Source organism: Lupinus angustifolius, chromosome LG11 (genome assembly GCF_001865875.1).
Source record: "Lupinus angustifolius cultivar Tanjil chromosome LG11, LupAngTanjil_v1.0, whole genome shotgun sequence".
NCBI classification, from domain to species: Eukaryota; Viridiplantae; Streptophyta; class Magnoliopsida; order Fabales; family Fabaceae; genus Lupinus; species Lupinus angustifolius.
Window position 1 is genome coordinate 8511077 of NC_032019.1, and position 19189 is coordinate 8530265.

A 19189-nucleotide genomic window follows, 5' to 3' on the forward strand; every position below is an offset into this window, starting at 1 on the left:
TGGTATAACCACTAAACAAGCAAATTAATTTAACAATTCTAGCAGTAAAAGAAGTGCAATTAATAAGATGGGATGGGAATAGGTGTAAACAGATTACGTAATAAAAGGATGGAGAAGAAGAATAGTCAATCAAACAGACATTTTTTTTATGAAAACTAAGCAGGTTACAGATAGCAATATTAAGGCAAAAGCCACTATGTTTAGCCAATGATGTAAACTGTGTTGACTCAATCCAAGGTATTGGGTTGAACTCCTATGTCCTTATGTCGATCTTTCATTGGAAGGTCATCAGTAAGTACCACGATAAGTCCTTGTTTGTTGCATGCTTGACCTAACCTACCTTACCCCCCCTAAACTTCTTTCAACAACAAAAATAAAACTACTTTGTTGATGATCTTCAAAATATACCTCGAAGGCTAGAATTAAAACCACAGCCAGTTAAATGCTCTGCGAGTGCCTCCCCTAATTGCTTTTGCCAATTTGGTTCAGTCTTTGCTTCAGATACAGGCCAAACTATTGCTGTCTCTGTTGTTAGATTTACACTAGCCGATGACACTTGTGGCTGTCCATTGACATAAAAAATAAGGAACCAGAATTTACATTACTGAAAAGTTAAAAATAAGCTCACACATCTAAAGAAGATATAGAACTTGCTATCTACCTCACACTTTTCCTTAATATTTTCCTTTTCTTAATCACTTTGTTCAGAAAAAGTGGGTTACCAGTTATCAATGATATACAACCAAACTAGGATGCTAAAATTACTCTTCTAAGCAAACTAACTTCTTTATTTAATTGTTATATATACATATATATACATATATATGTTATATATATATATGCATACATATATATATATATGCATACATATATATATATATATATATATATCAAATTAAGAATTCTCACTTCTCAGACAATAAATTGTCATATTGTCTTGAAATCCCTTAGCACAATTTTCCACCTCAATGCTAATTATCTCAAAGAACATCCACACTCTTGAGGAAATTAAAGAATATGGTGAGCTCATAAATACCCAGTTTCAATCAACTAGCAATATAAACTTAACAGAACATCATCAACATTAAACTCAACATATAAGTACCCCCAATCATCTTACAAATAACGTAATTGGAGCATTTAAACCAAATAAATAAATAAAAATTGAATAACTTACTTGGCTTTCCAGAATCCTTTTCACATTTGCAGCGCATCCACCACATGCCATTCCCTATGATACACAATACAGAAACAAAGAATGCATTAATTAACGAAGAATAGGAAATAACGCAATGAAACTTCTCATAGAAAGAAGAGTTTACACACCGAAACATCGAGAATAATAACATCAGTCGAAAGTACCGAAAGATCCTGAGCCACCGCGTCTACAACCAATTTCAGGTTACCATCTCCAAACTCACCACCAGAACCACCACCTCCTACGCCGGCTCCGGCACCGTCATTTCCTCCGCCGGCGGAAGAAGCAAATGAAGCAGCTGAGCTTGAAACGCACCGCAAATGGAACGGCGTTGGGCGGAACAGTGAACCGAAAAAGCAAAGTGAGCGTGACGGCGGAGCAGAAGCAAAAGAGGCGGAAACGCGGTGGCAACGGTTGTAAGAAGTAAGAGCGTGATTAAGGTTGCGTCGGAGAAGGATGGTGTGAGGAGGAGCGGTGAAATGACGGTGGAGAGCCTTGAGAAGCGCCATCTGCGCCGTCGTGGTGACGGTTATCGCAGAATCCATTGGGTTGGTGTGAAAGGTGTATCGGAGAGTATAGAAGTGTATAATTCTTATCTTTTATGATTTCCCACATGTATACCGGAAGAAACAATCATGTCTGAGCAAATATTTTTCATCCACAAAATATTTTATATTACTTAAAAAAAATTAAATATGTATCACTTAACCAACCGAACAGTTGGTATATAATTGTTGTCTTCTTTGTATATCCATCGTTATCAGATTTTTTTACTTTCTATTCGCTTCACTGCAGGGGCTGTATACATCAATTTATTATTTAAACTAAATACGATGAACCAGATTTAGCTTATTATACAGATAATTTTCACAAAGCATTTATATTTAAATTATTTTTAACTGTGTGGCAGCAGAATATTCTTTCTTTTTCTTTATTACATTGAATATATTTTCTTCTCTCTCATATATTACTGCATATGTTTTAATTATGAGAAACTTGAATGTTAAATATCTATTACATATAATAGATAACTTACTCTTTAAAGTTATTTGAATTATATCTAACTAATTTTTACATATGAAGCATGATTTATTATTAAACATACATTCATATGTTATCTCTTACTTTGACTTATCCAAGATTTTTCCAAAGTTTATCTTATTTATATTTATATATATATAAATGACGAACAATCTATTTACACATTTCTTTTTTACTACCAAACTAAATTATTAGCTCTTAGATGTGCTCAACTAGCACATCTTAACTCAATGTAAAAAAATGGGGATTCTAATTAGTCCAACAAGGAAATTGGATACCAACTAAATTCCCCAAAATACTTGGCCACTAACTATATCCTGCAAAGATGAAATGATTATCATATTAGATTCATCAAGAAATGATTAATGTGGTTGAAATGACTAATGTTATTGTCATTTCATTATTTAATAATTTAGTTGGTGATTAATTTTTGTAGAGGACTGACTTGATTGTCAATCAACCTTTAACTAATCTATTTGAAGTTACTCTATCATAAACACAATTCAGCAAATCTGGTAATGTTCAATTAAAAATATGGGTTATGAACATATTTTATGGAAGGATATCCCAAACACCCATTTAGAAAATGTTAAATTAAAAAAACTCTAAAATATTGAAGCTTTGAAGTGATTCGTAATCACCGGGTAGACATAATGTTCATTACTCATCATAAAAGTTCCAATCACAAATGTTACTTACAACTTCACTTACTATAATATATCATCCTACACCAATATGTCACAAAATGATAATTCGTTTATTAATGATTGATTTAGAATGGACATCTATTATTTTCTTTCTTATAGTATAGAAGATATTTTAGAAGGATATATTGTTACACAACTTACAATATAAAATCATCTATCTTGCTACAACTTTGGCATATACAGATGAGAAACACTGTCCTTTGACTTTTAATGACTCCAAAATGCAAAACATCAGAAAACTAGTAACAAAATGGAAAACAATGTAATAATGAGTAGTGACAGCGCGAGTTTCAAATTGATTTGCACATTCATAAGGGTTGATGTTGTTTCCTTGACAATTGACGATGGAGCATGGACAACAGAGTCTTGTCGAGTATGAAGTTAGAGTCATCTTCTGTGATTATGCCACAAGTACCAACTCCATACATTTGGAGCAATTCTTGCTGAGACCCCGAAGAAGACCCCAATCATGTAGAAGAGAAGGATGATGGTTCTGGTTCTGGCTATCATCAACAAAAGGGACTCTGGCCCGATCAGATTTAAGAATCTCACATCCATCTACTTGTTGAGACAAATTGGTCAGCTGTGATAGTGTTTGTGCATGTACTACTGCTTGCGGCAATTCTTCTAGCTCCGGTGGGACCATGACCTCATCAATTCGATTATGTCTTGAATGTTGTTCTCTGTAGAGTGGAATGTTTTTGTGCATGACTAGTGACTTGAGATGGAGTCTTTGAGGGAAGGATATTTTTTGAGATGCTTTTCCAATCTCCCTTACCATATTTGTTGAGTTCAGTCAGAAATAACCTGTGTTCCTCCTCTCCTCTGACCATGGTATCCTTTTCTGGCTTCAAATGGGAGGTGGTGCCGCCAACTCATATTTCTTATTAAAATTCTGTAAGTCAGTGATGAACTAGTCATGTTTTCTTCTTAATTGTTTTATGTCGTTAGCGTATTCGGTGAAGGATACACCGAACTTGGTCAACCATATACACCAAACTTGGTCAACCATATGGTGTGAGTCATCCCATCCTCATCTATCTGCAGAGATTGAAATATCTTTCAAAGTTCAAAGAATTTCTCAAAGAAGCAAGACATCTTTTTGGAGTTCAGTGTGTATCTTTCATTCAATATGATTAAAGAATAAATCTACAATCAGCATTGCACACAAATACACTATCCAGGCATTAAATAAAAGCAGAAACTCAGAAGAATTAGTCCATCTCTTATACGCTACCCAACAAAATTTTACATGTACACAATCACAAAAGGCATACAAACAAATGCATGTGGTCTTGCACTTACAGTTTTGCTCTCCAGCAGGTGGTGGTGGCATAGTGGAAAGTGTGAGGAGCCAAACCTTTTTATTCACGGAGATGCATGAATATCCAACGCCGACACCATTTTTAAATGGTCTAGCAAAAGGTACATGCATTCCCTTCCCGGAATCATTCTCACTGCCCATGTATACATACAGAAAGTACTAATTGAGATTCTCTAACTCACATGATCAGCTAAAAGCTATAAATTAAGAGAAATCTTCATCAAAATTGACCATATATTTAACATTCAAAATAATCTTTATTGTGAAATATGAAATAGAATATTAGAGAAGTAACTATTAGGGGTTATAATTGTTAGATAGCCTACTGCATAAGCTTAAACATAGTCAGCTTACTGCCCAAGCTAGTTGGTTATAAAAGCAATTCTATTCTAGATAGGTGAAAATCTTCTTTTCTTTTGATTACTCTTCTTTTCTTTATTCTTTCTTTAACTTAAAATGTGGTAAAAATATGGTTCGTCCTTTATAGGAAACCAATTCGCAAAAGAACAGCAAACTGATACACAAGAACCAATTCACTGTTCTTTACCAAGCTGAGGGAATTGTGTTTCAATGCCCCTAAGGCCCTAACAGTTACTTCTCTAATATAGAATATAAACAATTCTATTATTATGATTTATTAAAATAAATTAGCTTACCACCACTCATATTTAGTCTGTAGAGGAAGTTTAATCAAAGAAATCATAGTCGTTGAGTTGAGATCTCTGTCAACATTTTAGAGGCGAAGCATAAAAAAGAAGACGATGAAATAAACGTCATCATCAACGATTTGCATCTAACAAGATCTGCATCTTTTATCAATGAACAAAGATCTGCTGCATTGCTTATGAATCTAGTCAAGAAAATACAACAAAACAATTTGAAAGATCAGAAAAATATGCCTAACAAAAGAAAATCATAATTAATTAATCAATAGATATATTACCGGTGTGAGAAAATTGAAGTAGAAAACGATTCGTTCTTCCCTAACATCGTTATCACCGTTGAAGAATGTGGATGAATCTTCAGTGACAGATAGTGAAATGCTGATAGTTGTGTGAAAATGGTGAAGGCAGTTTCAGATTTATATAGGGCCAGAGACACGAAATAAATGTGATATATCACACGTGCGGAGGGTAGGTTTTTCAGTTTTGGGTTTCGTCACCATAAGGATGGTAATAGAGCCACATGCATCAGGTGTTGAAATAAAGTGTTATTATAATTTAGAGTCATTATCTCTCCCTCACCTTTTTCGTGGTTACCAATTTGGTCCCTGAAATTTTTTAATTGATATTTTAGTTTCCTTCAAATTCAACATCGAGTCAGGTTAGTTCTTCCGTCATTGGGCACTGTTAAATGTCATAGAGTTACTGGCGTGGCACATTATCTGTTGACGTGGAACATAGTGGATGATCCTACGTGTACAACTTGTCATTTTAGCAACCCATTAATTTTTTTAAATTTTTTTCTAGCTTAAAATTATTATTTTTAAATAAACTAATATTTAAATAATTTATTATTTTATACTAAACGACGTCATTTTGCATTAACAAAAATGACGTCGTCTCGATCGATCTTCTACCTTCCTTCCTTCCTTCGTTTCGATCGATCTTATGTCTCCTCTTTCCGTTCAATATTCTTCACCCTTCAACCAAACCTAGAGCATACGAAATCAACTTTTCTTCACCATAATCGACTTTTCTTCAACATAGGAAATAGACTTTTCTTCAACCAAACCCAGAAGCGAAGCTGCAATTTCGAGGTATGTGGTGGTCCCTTGTGTTTTTTCTTTTTGTTTCATGTGGTCCCAATTTTGTTTTTTTAATTCATTTGTAGTTTAATATTTGTATATTCGGTTGTGTTTGGGTCCATTTATAGTTTAATATTTGTTTATTATGTTCACATTCATGCAAATGTCTAAATATAATGTTTTCGTTTATCACCATGGGGTTGCTTTGCCATGGACAGTGGTGACAACTTCCAATACATTGGTCAAAAAAATGAGAGAATGCCCCCTTTGGATGTGGATTTAGTAAACTTAATGGATTTAAAGGCATTATTTGGTAAACTTAAAGGAAGTTAGGCCTGAAGAAAAGGAAGTCAACACAAAAGAAAAGGATGTTAGCATCAAAGAAAAGGAAGTCAACACCAAAGAAAAATAAGTCAGCGCCAAAGAAAAGGAAGTCAACACCAAAGAAAAAGAAGTCAACACCAAAGAAAAGAAATGTTACCCCTAAACCTGAGGTTGTTGATAAGTTGAATGATCTTATACCTGAAGTTCTTGAAACTGAAGCTGAAGGTGTTTAACATGAACTTCAACAACCTACAACTTCATTTGAGGATCAGTGATGAATATATGCATACCATTGTTTCCACTAATGATGAACGGAATGCAGGGAATGCATGTAGTAAGCACCCCATGTTCAATGAAAACAACGGATTTGGACATGTACATTTGGAGATTGAAATGTAGTTTGCAAATCTCAAGGTTTTTAAAGATGTTGTGAAAGGCTACAACATTTTCTTGGGCATACAAATTAAATCGAAGAAGAATGATCTGATGAGGATAAGGGCTATTTGTGCAAATCCATATTGTGGTTGGATTGCCTTTTGTTCTAGGGATAGTAGGTTCAACACTTATCAACTGAAAACCTTCAACCCAGAGCATATTTGTTGCAGGATCTTCCAAAACAAGGCTGCTAGTATGGATTAGGTTTCCAAAACACTAGAAGCAAGGTTGGTGACACAACCTGATTTAACGAGGATACAAACAATTAATTTGATGAAAGATGACTACATGGTTCACTTAGAGAAGAAAAAGGTGAGCAGAGCCCTGAAACAAGCAAGAGGAGAAATAGAAGGTTCAGAGAAAAACAATATGGTCATTTGTGGGATTATTTAGAGGAAATTCATAAAACTAGTGCTGCATCAATTGCTTTAATAGAAGTGCTGTCAATTCCTAATTCACCATCAATGTTCAACAGACCTATGATTGGCCTTGATAGATGTTTTTTGAAGGGATATTATGGGTGGCAGCTTTTGTCTGCTGTTGGATAGGATGCAAATAACCAGTTTTATGTTATTGTATATGTTGTGTTTGATTCAGAAACCAAGGATAATTGGAAATGGTTTCTAGGGCTATTGGAACAAGCTTTAGGTTCTCAAGATATGTATAAACTTTGTGTCAGATCAACAAAAGGGCTTGGAATCTTGATTAACAATATATTATATACTATACATAACCTTAATTTAACATGATTGATGATTCTTGGTGCCTAATGGACTTTATTTCACATGATTTAGTGTTTTATATTTTATTGGACTAATATTCCTAAAGTGAGTTAATTTGAGATTATTTAGCCTGATTGAATCTATTATCATTTTCATATCATATTTGGCACCAATGACATTTTGGGTATTATGACAGTGGAGGATATGTGTTGAAGTGAAGATTGTATTTTTATTTAGGGAGTTTTTATTTGTAAATTCGGTTTTAGTTTTGGGCCCATTGTTTAGGGCCTATTTTCGGTTTTACTCTTTGTAAAAGAAGGAACCTAAATTCCACTCTTACTTTCTACATTCACTCATTTTTAGAATTATGTTTTTCCCTCTTTTGCTCTACTAGGGTTTGCTAAACATTTTCGGTTTTCATTCATCTTCTTCATTTTCGGTTTCTTTCTTCCACTCAATAGAAGGCTAAACTTGTAGACTAAATTCTTTTGGTAATGTATCACATATCTTGAGGTTTTGTTATTAATGCATTTTCGGTTTCTTTATTGTTGATTTCTTCTATGTTAGAAACTGGTTTATGAGTTTATCTTCGCTTAGTTGATTTACTCTCTAGTGCATGAATGCTTAGTTCGTGTGAATTTGTTAATCGTTTCATGCTTATGTTGATTTTGCTTAGTTAGAGGCTTAGGTTTTGGAACTTTGAGTTGATTATCGCTTAGTTAATTGACTCTCAACAAATTCGGAAGTTAATGGTTGGAATCTGAAAATAATCTTTTGAAACCGGGGATTGAGTTGTGAACAAATGAACCAAAGGGATTTAGCCGTTTTATTACATTTCTTAACTACTGTTTCTGAATTTAATTTATGTTCATACTATCCAACAACAAAAACCCCCCTTGTGTGTTTGTGAGAGTATAAGGTGTTTGAAGCTTTGCTTGAAAATAATCAATGAGAAATGACCTAGGAGTCACTTCCTAGTACTGTAGTTTTTAATTGTTATATTATTTGTATCAGGTACGACCTCGATTAAATTTGCAATAGATGAGGTTATGCCAAGTGCACATCACAGAAATTGTGTGCTGCGCATCTAGAAAAATTTCATCAAATGTTTTAAGGATAATGAGTTAAGAAATGTTGTTTGGGAATTAGCTAAATGCATAACAGTTGGTGAATTTAACACTCAGATGACAAAATTGAAGGACAAGCATTTAATGGCATGGTCTTATCTGAACAATATTGAGTCTAACTCATGAGTAAAGGCATTTTATAGCCACTGGCCTAAAGTTGACAACATTACCAACAACATGTGTGAAGTATGGAATGCAAAGATTATTGAGTACAAAGATAAACCAATTTTAATTATGTTAGAAGAGTTGAGATGCTACATCATGAGGAGAATGAGACAACACAAACTAACCATGGGAAATTGGAAATGCAAGTTGCTACTTGTCCAACAAAGAAGATTGGAGAAAATCAAAGTGGAAAGTTGTAGATGGACTCCAACATGGACTAGAGATATTGAGAGTCAAACATATGAGGTAAAACATAGGTCAACCAAGTTGGGGGCAAGTTTGGTTTATCGAACTTGCACTTGTCAAAAATGGCAACTCACTAGATTGCCTTGTGAACATGTTGTGGCAGCAATTGCTTTCAATAATGATACCCCTGAAGACTATGTACACAATTGGCTAACTATGGATATTGTTGGACCAGACTGCGACCGGGGAGCCTCCAACCACCAGGGAGTTCCATTGTTACATGGGTATGGGAAGAATGAAGAGTCACAAGTGAGACACCACGTCTTGAACCAAAACCTTAAGGCATTAGTTTCCTGGGTCTTTCCTTCTTATAAACCCTTTCACTCCTCCCTACATATCCAATGTGAGACTTCACACTTGAATAAACCCAACAATCTCCCCCTCAAGTGTGGGTACCACTCACTTTCCGGTCCACTTCCTTTGAGTCTACCATGTCCCAGCCGAACCATCGGCTCTGATACCACTTGTTGGACCAGACTGCGACCGGGGAGCCTCCAACCACCAGGGAGTTCCATTGTTACATGGGTATGGGAAGAATGAAGAGTCACAAGTGAGACACCACGTCTTGAACCAAAACCTTAAGGCACTAGTTTCATGGGTCTTTCCTTCTTATAAACCATTTCACTCCTCCCTACATATCCAATGTGAGACTTCACACTTGAATAAACCCAACAATCTCCCCCTCAAGTGTGGGTACCACACATTTTCCGGTCCGCTCCCCCTTGAGTCTATCATGTCCCAGCCGAACCATCGGCTCTGATACCACTTGTTGGACCAGATTGCGACCGGGGAGCCTCCAACCACCAGGGAGTTCCATTGTTACATGGATATGGGAAGAATGAAGAGTCACAAGTGAGACACCACGTCTTGAACCAAAACCTTAAGGCATTAGTTCCATGTGTCTTTCCTTCTTATAAACCCTTTCACTCTTCCCTACATATCCAATGTGGGACTTCACACTTGAATAAACCCAACAAATATTTTTAATGTAATCTGTTCATATGTCATTAGCCCATTAGTAGTGATGAATTTTGGGTTAGCACAAATCAGAATCCCAAGCCTATTCCACCAAACCTGAAAAGGCCAATTGGTAGGCCTAAGAAACACAGAAAGAGAAACTTAAATTCATAATCTGCACCTGGTAATTCAGTAAAATTGTGAAGGTCATGGAAGACAACTTGTCCAAAATTCATTGAACATGGATATTATGGTAAAACTTGTAAGGGCCTAGGTATGCCAAGAAAGAATGGTAAGAAACATGAAACAAGGGTCCATGAAAACATGCAACAACCTGAATTACTTGAAACTCAAGTAAATTACATTACCCTCTACTATGTACACGGGAATTTATATTGTTATCCATAATCTATGCTAAATTTATGTACACTGGTTGTAGGAGAGTCAGGTTGGAACTCATTTGAGATACCCAACAATGTTGGTAATAACATATTCCTATACATTTAAATTACATTTCCATTTTCTCAGGCTAAATTAGTATGGATATACATTCTGTTTCAGTTGGAGGATGACAACACAATGGAGTCACCTCAAGTCCAACCATAAGCTAATCCAACCTCAAGTATATTAGAACCACCTCAATCCATCCAAGAGCATCAAGTCCAAGCTCAAGTGAAACCAAGAAAACAACCTTCAAGGTTCAAGCCACCAATAACTAATTCAAAGAATGCTAAGAAGAGATGATGGAGAGTTTTTAGTCATATAGTGTTTTGATGATTTTTTGTAATGCACTTGTTGACAGGACGCTAAGTATGTTTTTATAGTGATGTAGTGTTTTGATATTTTTTTGTAATGCAATTATTGACACGATGACAATATGCACTTCTTACTAGGATGCTAAGTATTTTGTAATGCTAAGAAGTGACTATTACATTGCAACAAAGTCATTTTGTGTTGCTATTTTGTACTACATTCACTATAAAATGCACCAGAGTAAAATACTAACATATAACATACTTGATCATTTCATTCATAATACAAAACTTACATAACTTCCATAAATCATAACTTCATTTCATTGATAATACATAACTTACAAAAGAGAACAATAACTTCATTACATAATAGAAACATAACCAAAACATACATAACTTAATTCTATTGATACTACAACTACTACATCATTTGAAAATACAAAGCATAAGGCCACTAACAACAGATAACAGACTAAACACAACTGCTACAACTACAACTTTTCTGCACCATATGACATGTTCTTTCATGATCATTTAAATTTCTTTTAGATTAGCTTGCAAATCATCCATATTTGTAGCATGATCAATCCCATTTTCTTCCTTCATGGCTTGATTTCTTTTTCAATCTTCAACCCACATAAAAAAGTTCACCCAATAATTGTTTCCTTTCTATAGAAGAATGAAAAATGTTTCAGACTTGGAAAATAACAAAAACCATAACTTCACATAAAATGGACAATAAAAACAAAAACAATGTAAACCTTGAAATATGGACATCCATATAACCGTTTCTTTGGATTCTTCATAGTCTTTGATGTGTATACAGAAGCAAGCCTTCAACAATGACACAATGAGGGACGAAATCTTCTATCTACAAAGCTCACATCGCCGTAACTTGTTTCACACGTGCACCTCGACTTCACATCACCATAGTTTTTCATGTCATATGCAACAAGATAACAAAATTAGCTTGTTAAAGTTTATGTTGTAAGAAATTTGGGCAATTTGGGTTTCTAATAGACCCTCAACGCTTTAAGGAAGAAAATGGAGCAAAACGGCGTCATTTTGCTCCTTAATATTTTTTGAAATTATTCTACACAAAACGACGTCGTTTTGCTTAATGTATTAAAAACATTGCAAAACGACGTCATTCAATATTAAGAAATATTATTTAAATATTAAAATTTTTTTTAAAATTAAAATAAGCAACAATGTTTTGAGCCGGAAAAAAATTTAAAAAATTAACAAAATGTTGAAATGACAAGTTATACACGTAGGACCATCCACCAGGATCTGCATCAACAATTAATGTGTCACACCAACAAATATGTGACATTTAACGGTGCCCACATGACGTAAGGACTAACATGACTCAACAGAGGATTAAAATATCACTTACAAATTTTCTGGGACCAAATTGATAACCACGAAAAAGATGAGAGACGTAAATGAGTAATCCCTATAATTTATTCAGTGTCTTAGTCATTCCCAATATGAAAGTCTAATACTTCATATGACTTGAATTAGTTAGTAGATCTGAATTATTAGATTTTTATATAATAGATAGTTAAGATGTGAAGTAGATTTTTTAACTTACTTCTGGAATAACTGGATCTACTTCCAAAGATTTATATTTTTTCAATTTATTATTCATTTATTATTTTGTATTACTTATATTTGAGAGACATTATTACGTAAATATTAATGATAAATGATATTCAATGTAAAATTGTTAAATTATATACCCAATATTGATAAAATATGATATTGAAGTCTTTATTTCTTTAAAATAAGATAAAATAAATGTTATTCATAATGTAAAACTTTTTTACTCTATCATTTTAATCATCAATCATTTATATTTAATCATTACTTTTATTGACTCTTAAATAAAATATAAGTTATAAAAATGGATGATAGATGATGAATAAGACTATGTATAAATATTTGCACTAACCATGCATATCTTACAGGATCACATCTTTTGTCCCACAACATTGTGTCACTATATGTATCATGATTTGTGATCTGTCATAAAAATAATTAATAATTAAATTTTTAACTTAAATAGAAAAAATTCAATCAATCACAACTCATGGCACATGAAGTGACACAAGACAGACAGAGAAGATGCGCTCTCATATCTTAAAGTAGCTCTTAAAATAAGAATGTAATATCTATGCATTTTTAATGTACAAATTTATATACATTCATTATATTATTCATAATGCAATTGTATATGAGTCAATAATAAATAAAAATAAATATTACATAATACAATAATAATGTAAAAAATTACTATATGATTAGTGCACACATTTTTTTCTTAAAATAAAGCCTAATTTTAAACAATAATAACACTATATTAAAAAGAAAATGTTACTGTTGTAAATTAGAGTTAGACTCTTAGATATCATATTAAATTCAACGTCTAAAAACGACACAGTTTAGGAAGAATAATTATTCTATCTTCAACAAAATTAGACTATCTACTAATATCTATAAATTAAAAAAATATATTACTTTATTAAATAAGCATTAACCATTCAATAATATACATAAAAAGAATAAGCATTAACCAACCAATAAATATCACAAATTAAATAGCACACCTACCTACTAATATACATAAATTAAAAGTAATTAATATCACAAATTAAATAACACACCTACCTACTAATATATATAAATTAAAAATAATAAATTAATTCAACTTCCTCTATCGATAAACATGCTAATATATACAATATATATATATAGGAGACTCAAACAAGAAAGATTATAATATAAAAATTATGAAAATATTAAATATAAGTACACCACCGTACATAAATAATTAAGATTAAAAATTAGATATCAAATCATCACTTAAAAAATATCTCTACATTGGTTGTAACATGTAAAACTTCATTGTCATTTGGTGATTTTCTATTACAATGAATAAACTTAAATATATATAATTATGACTTTGACTTTCCAATAAAAATTTTAATTACAAATTGGATAACTTAGAGACTTAAATATTCTTAAAAAATAAAGATATAACAGAAAAATAATTATCAAATTAATACCAAATCATAAAAAATATATAATAATATTTTTTAATTACAAAAAATAATACTAAGTTGATTTTTCCATCAATATTATGACCATTTTGATTTAAAAAATTCAATTTCCACATGAAAGAGGATAATAAACAAAATATGACTTATGATGTAATACTTTAGTAATTATAAAAATTGTGCTTCAATTTTAAATATGTTTCTTTCTTCAAAAGTAATTGTTTTTTTTTTGTTTTAGTTCTTATAATCTATTTTTTTAGTTCTTTTAAATTCCAAAAGTATTGGTTTTAGTCCTTAATAATGTTATTGTTAACGTCAGTATGTGAGACATGTTATACTAATTGTTGATGTGGTATTAACTTGACGGAAACAAAAATCAAAATGATAAACTAAAATAAAATATGGATTAAAAACTAAGAAAGAATTAACATACTAAAACAAAAAATTACATATTGCATGTCGAGTCTCTCACCTCCCAAAACTAACTGGAGGTAATGAATATGATAAAATTCTATCATCTCCAAAATATTGGATTTGCAATTATATTTTTTTGCACACGCACAAAACTCTCACAATTTAGATAATTTTGATCTTGAACCATATTTTCAAAATTCAGAAGTCAATTATAGATGAGAAATTATTTTAACACATTTCTATCTGAACTAAGATGATATCCTAATTAATAGTAAAGATATATACCTTGTATTTGTTTAAATATTTTTTATTAATTATTATTATTTTTAAATGACTAAAGTTATATTTTTAAATTTATGTCCGAGAAGAGTTATCTTCCTCATGTAAAATAGTAAGACGATTTATAGATCTAAATTATTTTTATTATATAAAGATTAAGTTAGGAGAAACAATTATTAATTGATCAACTACATATCAAGATAGTGAAGGAAAAATCATATGTATGTTATCCATCTGAACTCAATAAAAAAGAAAACATCATATTAGTATGTCCATTATTCCAATTCTCATATATTTTTATTATAAGATTAAAGGAAAACTCAACATTTATCATTATATGTCTACCCACTTGAAGGGATGGAAGTAGCAACCCTATATCCACTACAACATCGTGAAAGATAAAATTTTAATTGCTAATGTCATTTTAAACATTATATTTTTATTAAAAAATTTAAAATGATAATTAATTAAATACTTGTCACAAAATTATTCTTGAATCTAGTTATTGTTAAAAATATTTTTACTAACAAAAATACATTTTTTTAGTTAATACTATATTTTTATTAATTACTTTATCATTTAATAATAAAAATAATAATTATTTTAATCAAAATTATTATTTCATTTAATTATATAAATTAAATTATTGTCATTTATTATTTAAAAAAATCACAAAATAACAAATGCATAAAAGAAAAAGACAGAAATTCATACCTGGCTTGACACAAAAAATAATGGGTTATGCATGCATAAATCTTGAGGTTGCAACTTGCAAGACAACCATAGATTGATTAATGATGCAGAAAATAATAAGAAAAACAGTGATGACGGACACCATAAATGAGAATTAATTTCTATGTATCTTGCAATAATAGATCAAGTCTTTTATTGTCCATCAAATCACATTTCCAAAAAACATTAATTTTCTAATACAATTGCAAAATAAATAATAATACAAACAAAACGTTGATCTAGTGATGTAAAACCTCACTGGATTTTCAAGGCCGAAAGTTTGATTCTTGGGAGCGATACTATTAGGATGGACAACACAAACCCGAAAAGAGATTAATTAGTTCATTACAAAAAAATTAAGGAAATACTCTTGTTAGTACAAAAAATTAACTAACAATCATGCCATATTTATTTTTCAACCATCATTATTTTGATTTGATTTTAAATTATACAAAAGTAAGTTTTTTATTTTAAAACGAGACATCACAAATATATCTAGCCTTAAAAATACTAGCTATATGTATTATCCTATTTTTCTTATAATTTTTTTATCTCTCGCAAATCAAAATTTATTAATAACCACATTTACTCTCTTTTAGTTTTTTATATATTTGGTTCGAATAAAATTAGATATTTGCCCCTATATATATATAAAAGAATTAAAGATATATTTAAGGTATATTTATTTATAATACTAGGAAATTACCTTGAAACATCACGATACAATTAATTATGATTTAGTGTTATGTATTATGTATTGGTAGTTCGGGAGTCACATATATTATCTCAAAGTTTTCGTGTAATCCAAACTTGACCGGGAACCAGAAAAAATCACTCAAGTACGGTAGGCCTACATCTAATTCACCAGAATATGCAAACTTTTCACCTGCTGATAATTTAAAAACGAAAATTCAAAAAGCATGTAAGTTTACACATTATTCCCCCTTGTTTGAGGAAGAATCAGACATAGTTGAGAATATGAAATATAAAACAAGAAAAAAGTACCAAATTCACATAAACTACAATTAACATAAGCTTAATTCCCATAAAGAAAAAAAAAACATTTAATTTGAATAAAGACAAATGGAGAAGATGAAGTTCGATCTTTAAAGGTGATGGTTGTTCCTTTGCCCGAAGAAAAGGAAGATGAATGAAGAAGAATAAATGAAGATGATCATTTCTCTATTGGAAGATGGGCATGGTCGTTCCTCACTTCCTCTTTGATTTTTAATTTTGCCTCTAACAAAACTAAGGTTAGAGTCTTAAAAGTTAAAGAAAAACTAAGAAGACATATTAAATTATTAATTTATTCAATTTATTAATTGAGATAAATTCGAGGTAGGGTACCAAATATACTAAATTCGAACCTGAAAATTAACATCGGATAAAATTTGAACTCAAACCTAATGATAACAAGATTAACCCGTTAAATTCTGGTTGAGTTTGGACAGGTATCCACAAGTTCAGTTTTTATTGTCATCCATATTTATAGAGTTCAACATAATTGAAGATATAATAGATTCTAACTTTCTACAAACATTTAAGCTCCACAAATCCCTATCAAAGTGAGGATGAACAAGGTTCCAAGTGTAAGTGTAAACAATACCACAAATTTTATCTACAATTCAAGAGTTCAAATCTTGAAATTGTTATTTTAGGAATTTAAAAGGATTTTACCCGAACTCCTACCTTAGTCTAATAATTATTCTTACAACTTGTTAGGACTGTCAAGTCAAGATGACAAAATAAAAGATTGCTTATTTGTGTATTACCTTGGACAGTGATTTGTTAATATTTGATAAAAATAATCAAAATTTATCAAGATAAATGATCAAGCAAGTTAACTTTAGTGTTTAAGAGTGATGAGAAGCACTTAAAAATGATAACAAATATTGAAAATCTAAGTACACTATCTCTTATAATATTAAATATTTAATGTTTCACTACACACGTTTTGTTAATTTCCTCCTTTTCCATGGATTTTAAGAAAACTCAACATTTAATATACATAGTGTAATATTCATTTCAGTGCGTAAGAGAATGAAATAAATAGTTACCTTATAAAGTATTAGATTTGTGGCATAACATTTTTATTCATGATGATCCTAATCACTGGACAAATGTTATATTAAAACTAAGAGAAATAATTGTAAGTATTAGTTGTTGAATTTCCCATATGTGAGAGCATCTCAGGTGTCAAACGAAGCAAACGGAGGTTTCTCTCCATTTTAAGTTGAGTGATACGTTCAACCGTTGCTTGATGATTTCTCCAATTTTCTAAAGAAGGTTTGGTCTCAAAATATTGATGTTGGAGTTCTGCAAGTTGCTCATACTTTTTGATTTGATGGTCTAAGTCAGAAACATCTACTCGATTAAGCTTTTGCAACACATCCATTGCAATTTCCTCAACAATTTCTAATTCTGTCCTGTGTACACAAACACCATGCAAAATGATACAAATCAATATCTCAGTTTCTTATTACAAATCCATGTTATTATTATGTTTCCTAAAAACGAGGGAATCCATATTAAATTTTTATAAAACATGCCAAAAGTAGGTAACATTTTTAATATTAGATATATACCTAAAGAAATCTCAAAAATTAGGTGATTAAATCACCAAAACCATTATAAAGAAATGGTTAAAGCCCCTAGACTCAGGAAGCCATCATTAAAATGTTAAAGGAAATTAAAATTATCTAAAAGTATCTCCTGGTGTGAGGATATAACTTCTCTCCTTACACAATTAGGTAATAACACCTAACTAATATTTTTATTTAATTTTAAAATAAATAAGAAAACAAATAATAAAATATCACAAGTGTCTGTTAATGAGTGAATGTGAGGAAATAACTTCCCTCCTTACACCAGTACACTTTATTCTCTAGATGTAATATGAGATAAAATACTCATATTTATAGATTTCAGCTTATATAATTTGTTGGGAAAATGATATATCTTACTTTAGGAGAGTTTATTTCAGAATTTTACAGGATGATATACCATTTGTTGTAATTTATCTATTCAAATGATAGAAAGAGTGCTAAACTATAACTGATAATTATTGTGGTGTATAGAGTTACCTGTTAACACTGCAATCCCAACCAGACAAATTAGCAGCACATACCAAACCATCCCTCCATTTTGATATCACCTCCATATTATGCTGAAAAGTCCATTCATGTTTATTAAATGCCTCACCATATGTTCCTCTCTGATTCCTCACATCAGAAGGATCAATATCATAGAAAACAGGCACTATAATTTGCCCTTTGGTTCCACACTCAACTATTTTGAGAAGTTCATCCAAACACCACTTTGAAACTGCATAGTGTTTAGAGAAAACAATCACTGAGATTTTTGCTTCCTCAATAGCCCTAATAAGTGTGTCTGATATTTCATCTCCTCTCTCAAGATTGTTATCAATATAGGTTCTAATATCTAATCTTTTCAAAGCAGCATTAAGATGGCTTGTGAAAGTTTTTCTGGTGTCTTCACTTCTAAAGCTAATAAACACTTGGTGCTTTTCTTGAGGGCTAGTATTGGTTGAGGGTGGTGACCATGGAGGAGGAGTGGTAATGGAGGAGGAGGAAGAAGATAACCATGGCCATGCCATATGAAATATTGGACTATAGTTTAAGCAAGTTGTTGAGTATGTCACTTAGGTTAACCTAGATATATATATGGCAATTAAGTCCAACTCTAAAGAACTCTACTTTTATAGATTCATGGATCAATATGTAACCCATGGAATGAGTAACTTTAAGAGAAACTAGTATTTCTTACTGTCACGTTTTCAAGCAATGGGAAGAAATAAAGATCAGGTTTTTAATTAATTAAAAACGTCTTCGATTAACAATATAATAAAAAAAACTCTCTTATGCCACATGTCACTTTCTCCTTCCCTCATGTCACATGTCACTTTCTCATTCCCTCATGCCACATGTCACTTTC

At 31.5% G+C, this 19189-nt stretch overlaps 2 protein-coding genes and 1 long non-coding RNA gene across 9 annotated transcripts in view; all 3 read right to left on the reverse strand.

Annotated features, from left to right (window-relative positions):
* LOC109360703 (copper-transporting ATPase PAA1, chloroplastic-like) overlaps positions 1–1811 on the reverse strand; it is a 31703-nt gene extending 29892 nt beyond the window's left edge. For 3 of the 6 annotated variants that reach the window (XM_019605764.1, XM_019605762.1, XM_019605765.1), the window contains exons 1-3: positions 1327–1811; positions 1178–1231; positions 409–562 (exon numbers count right to left, since the gene is read on the reverse strand). In XM_019605764.1, the coding sequence (XP_019461309.1) occupies positions 409–562; positions 1178–1231; positions 1327–1743 (625 nt within the window). In that variant the 5' untranslated portion in view covers positions 1744–1811. Of the gene's footprint in view, positions 1–408; positions 563–1177; positions 1232–1325 lie in introns of all 6 variants that reach the window. The other 3 variants (XM_019605761.1, XM_019605766.1, XM_019605763.1) reach the window with 3 other exon arrangements.
* LOC109359572 lies at positions 3346–5395 on the reverse strand. 2 transcript variants are annotated; one of them, XR_002109078.1, is made up of 4 exons: positions 5214–5395; positions 4927–5120; positions 4252–4403; positions 3346–3987 (listed from the first exon to the last, which is right to left on the reverse strand). It is a non-coding gene; the product is annotated as an uncharacterized LOC109359572 (long non-coding RNA). The 2 variants fall into 2 exon arrangements; XR_002109077.1 differs by having other exon boundaries at positions 3346–4403; positions 5214–5391.
* LOC109359437 (TMV resistance protein N-like) lies at positions 17321–18904 on the reverse strand. The gene is made up of 2 exons (XM_019604103.1): positions 18319–18904; positions 17321–17661 (listed from the first exon to the last, which is right to left on the reverse strand). Exons 1-2 carry the CDS (start codon positions 18849–18851, stop codon positions 17370–17372), a joined length of 825 nt encoding a protein of 274 aa, XP_019459648.1. The 5' UTR covers positions 18852–18904; the 3' UTR covers positions 17321–17369.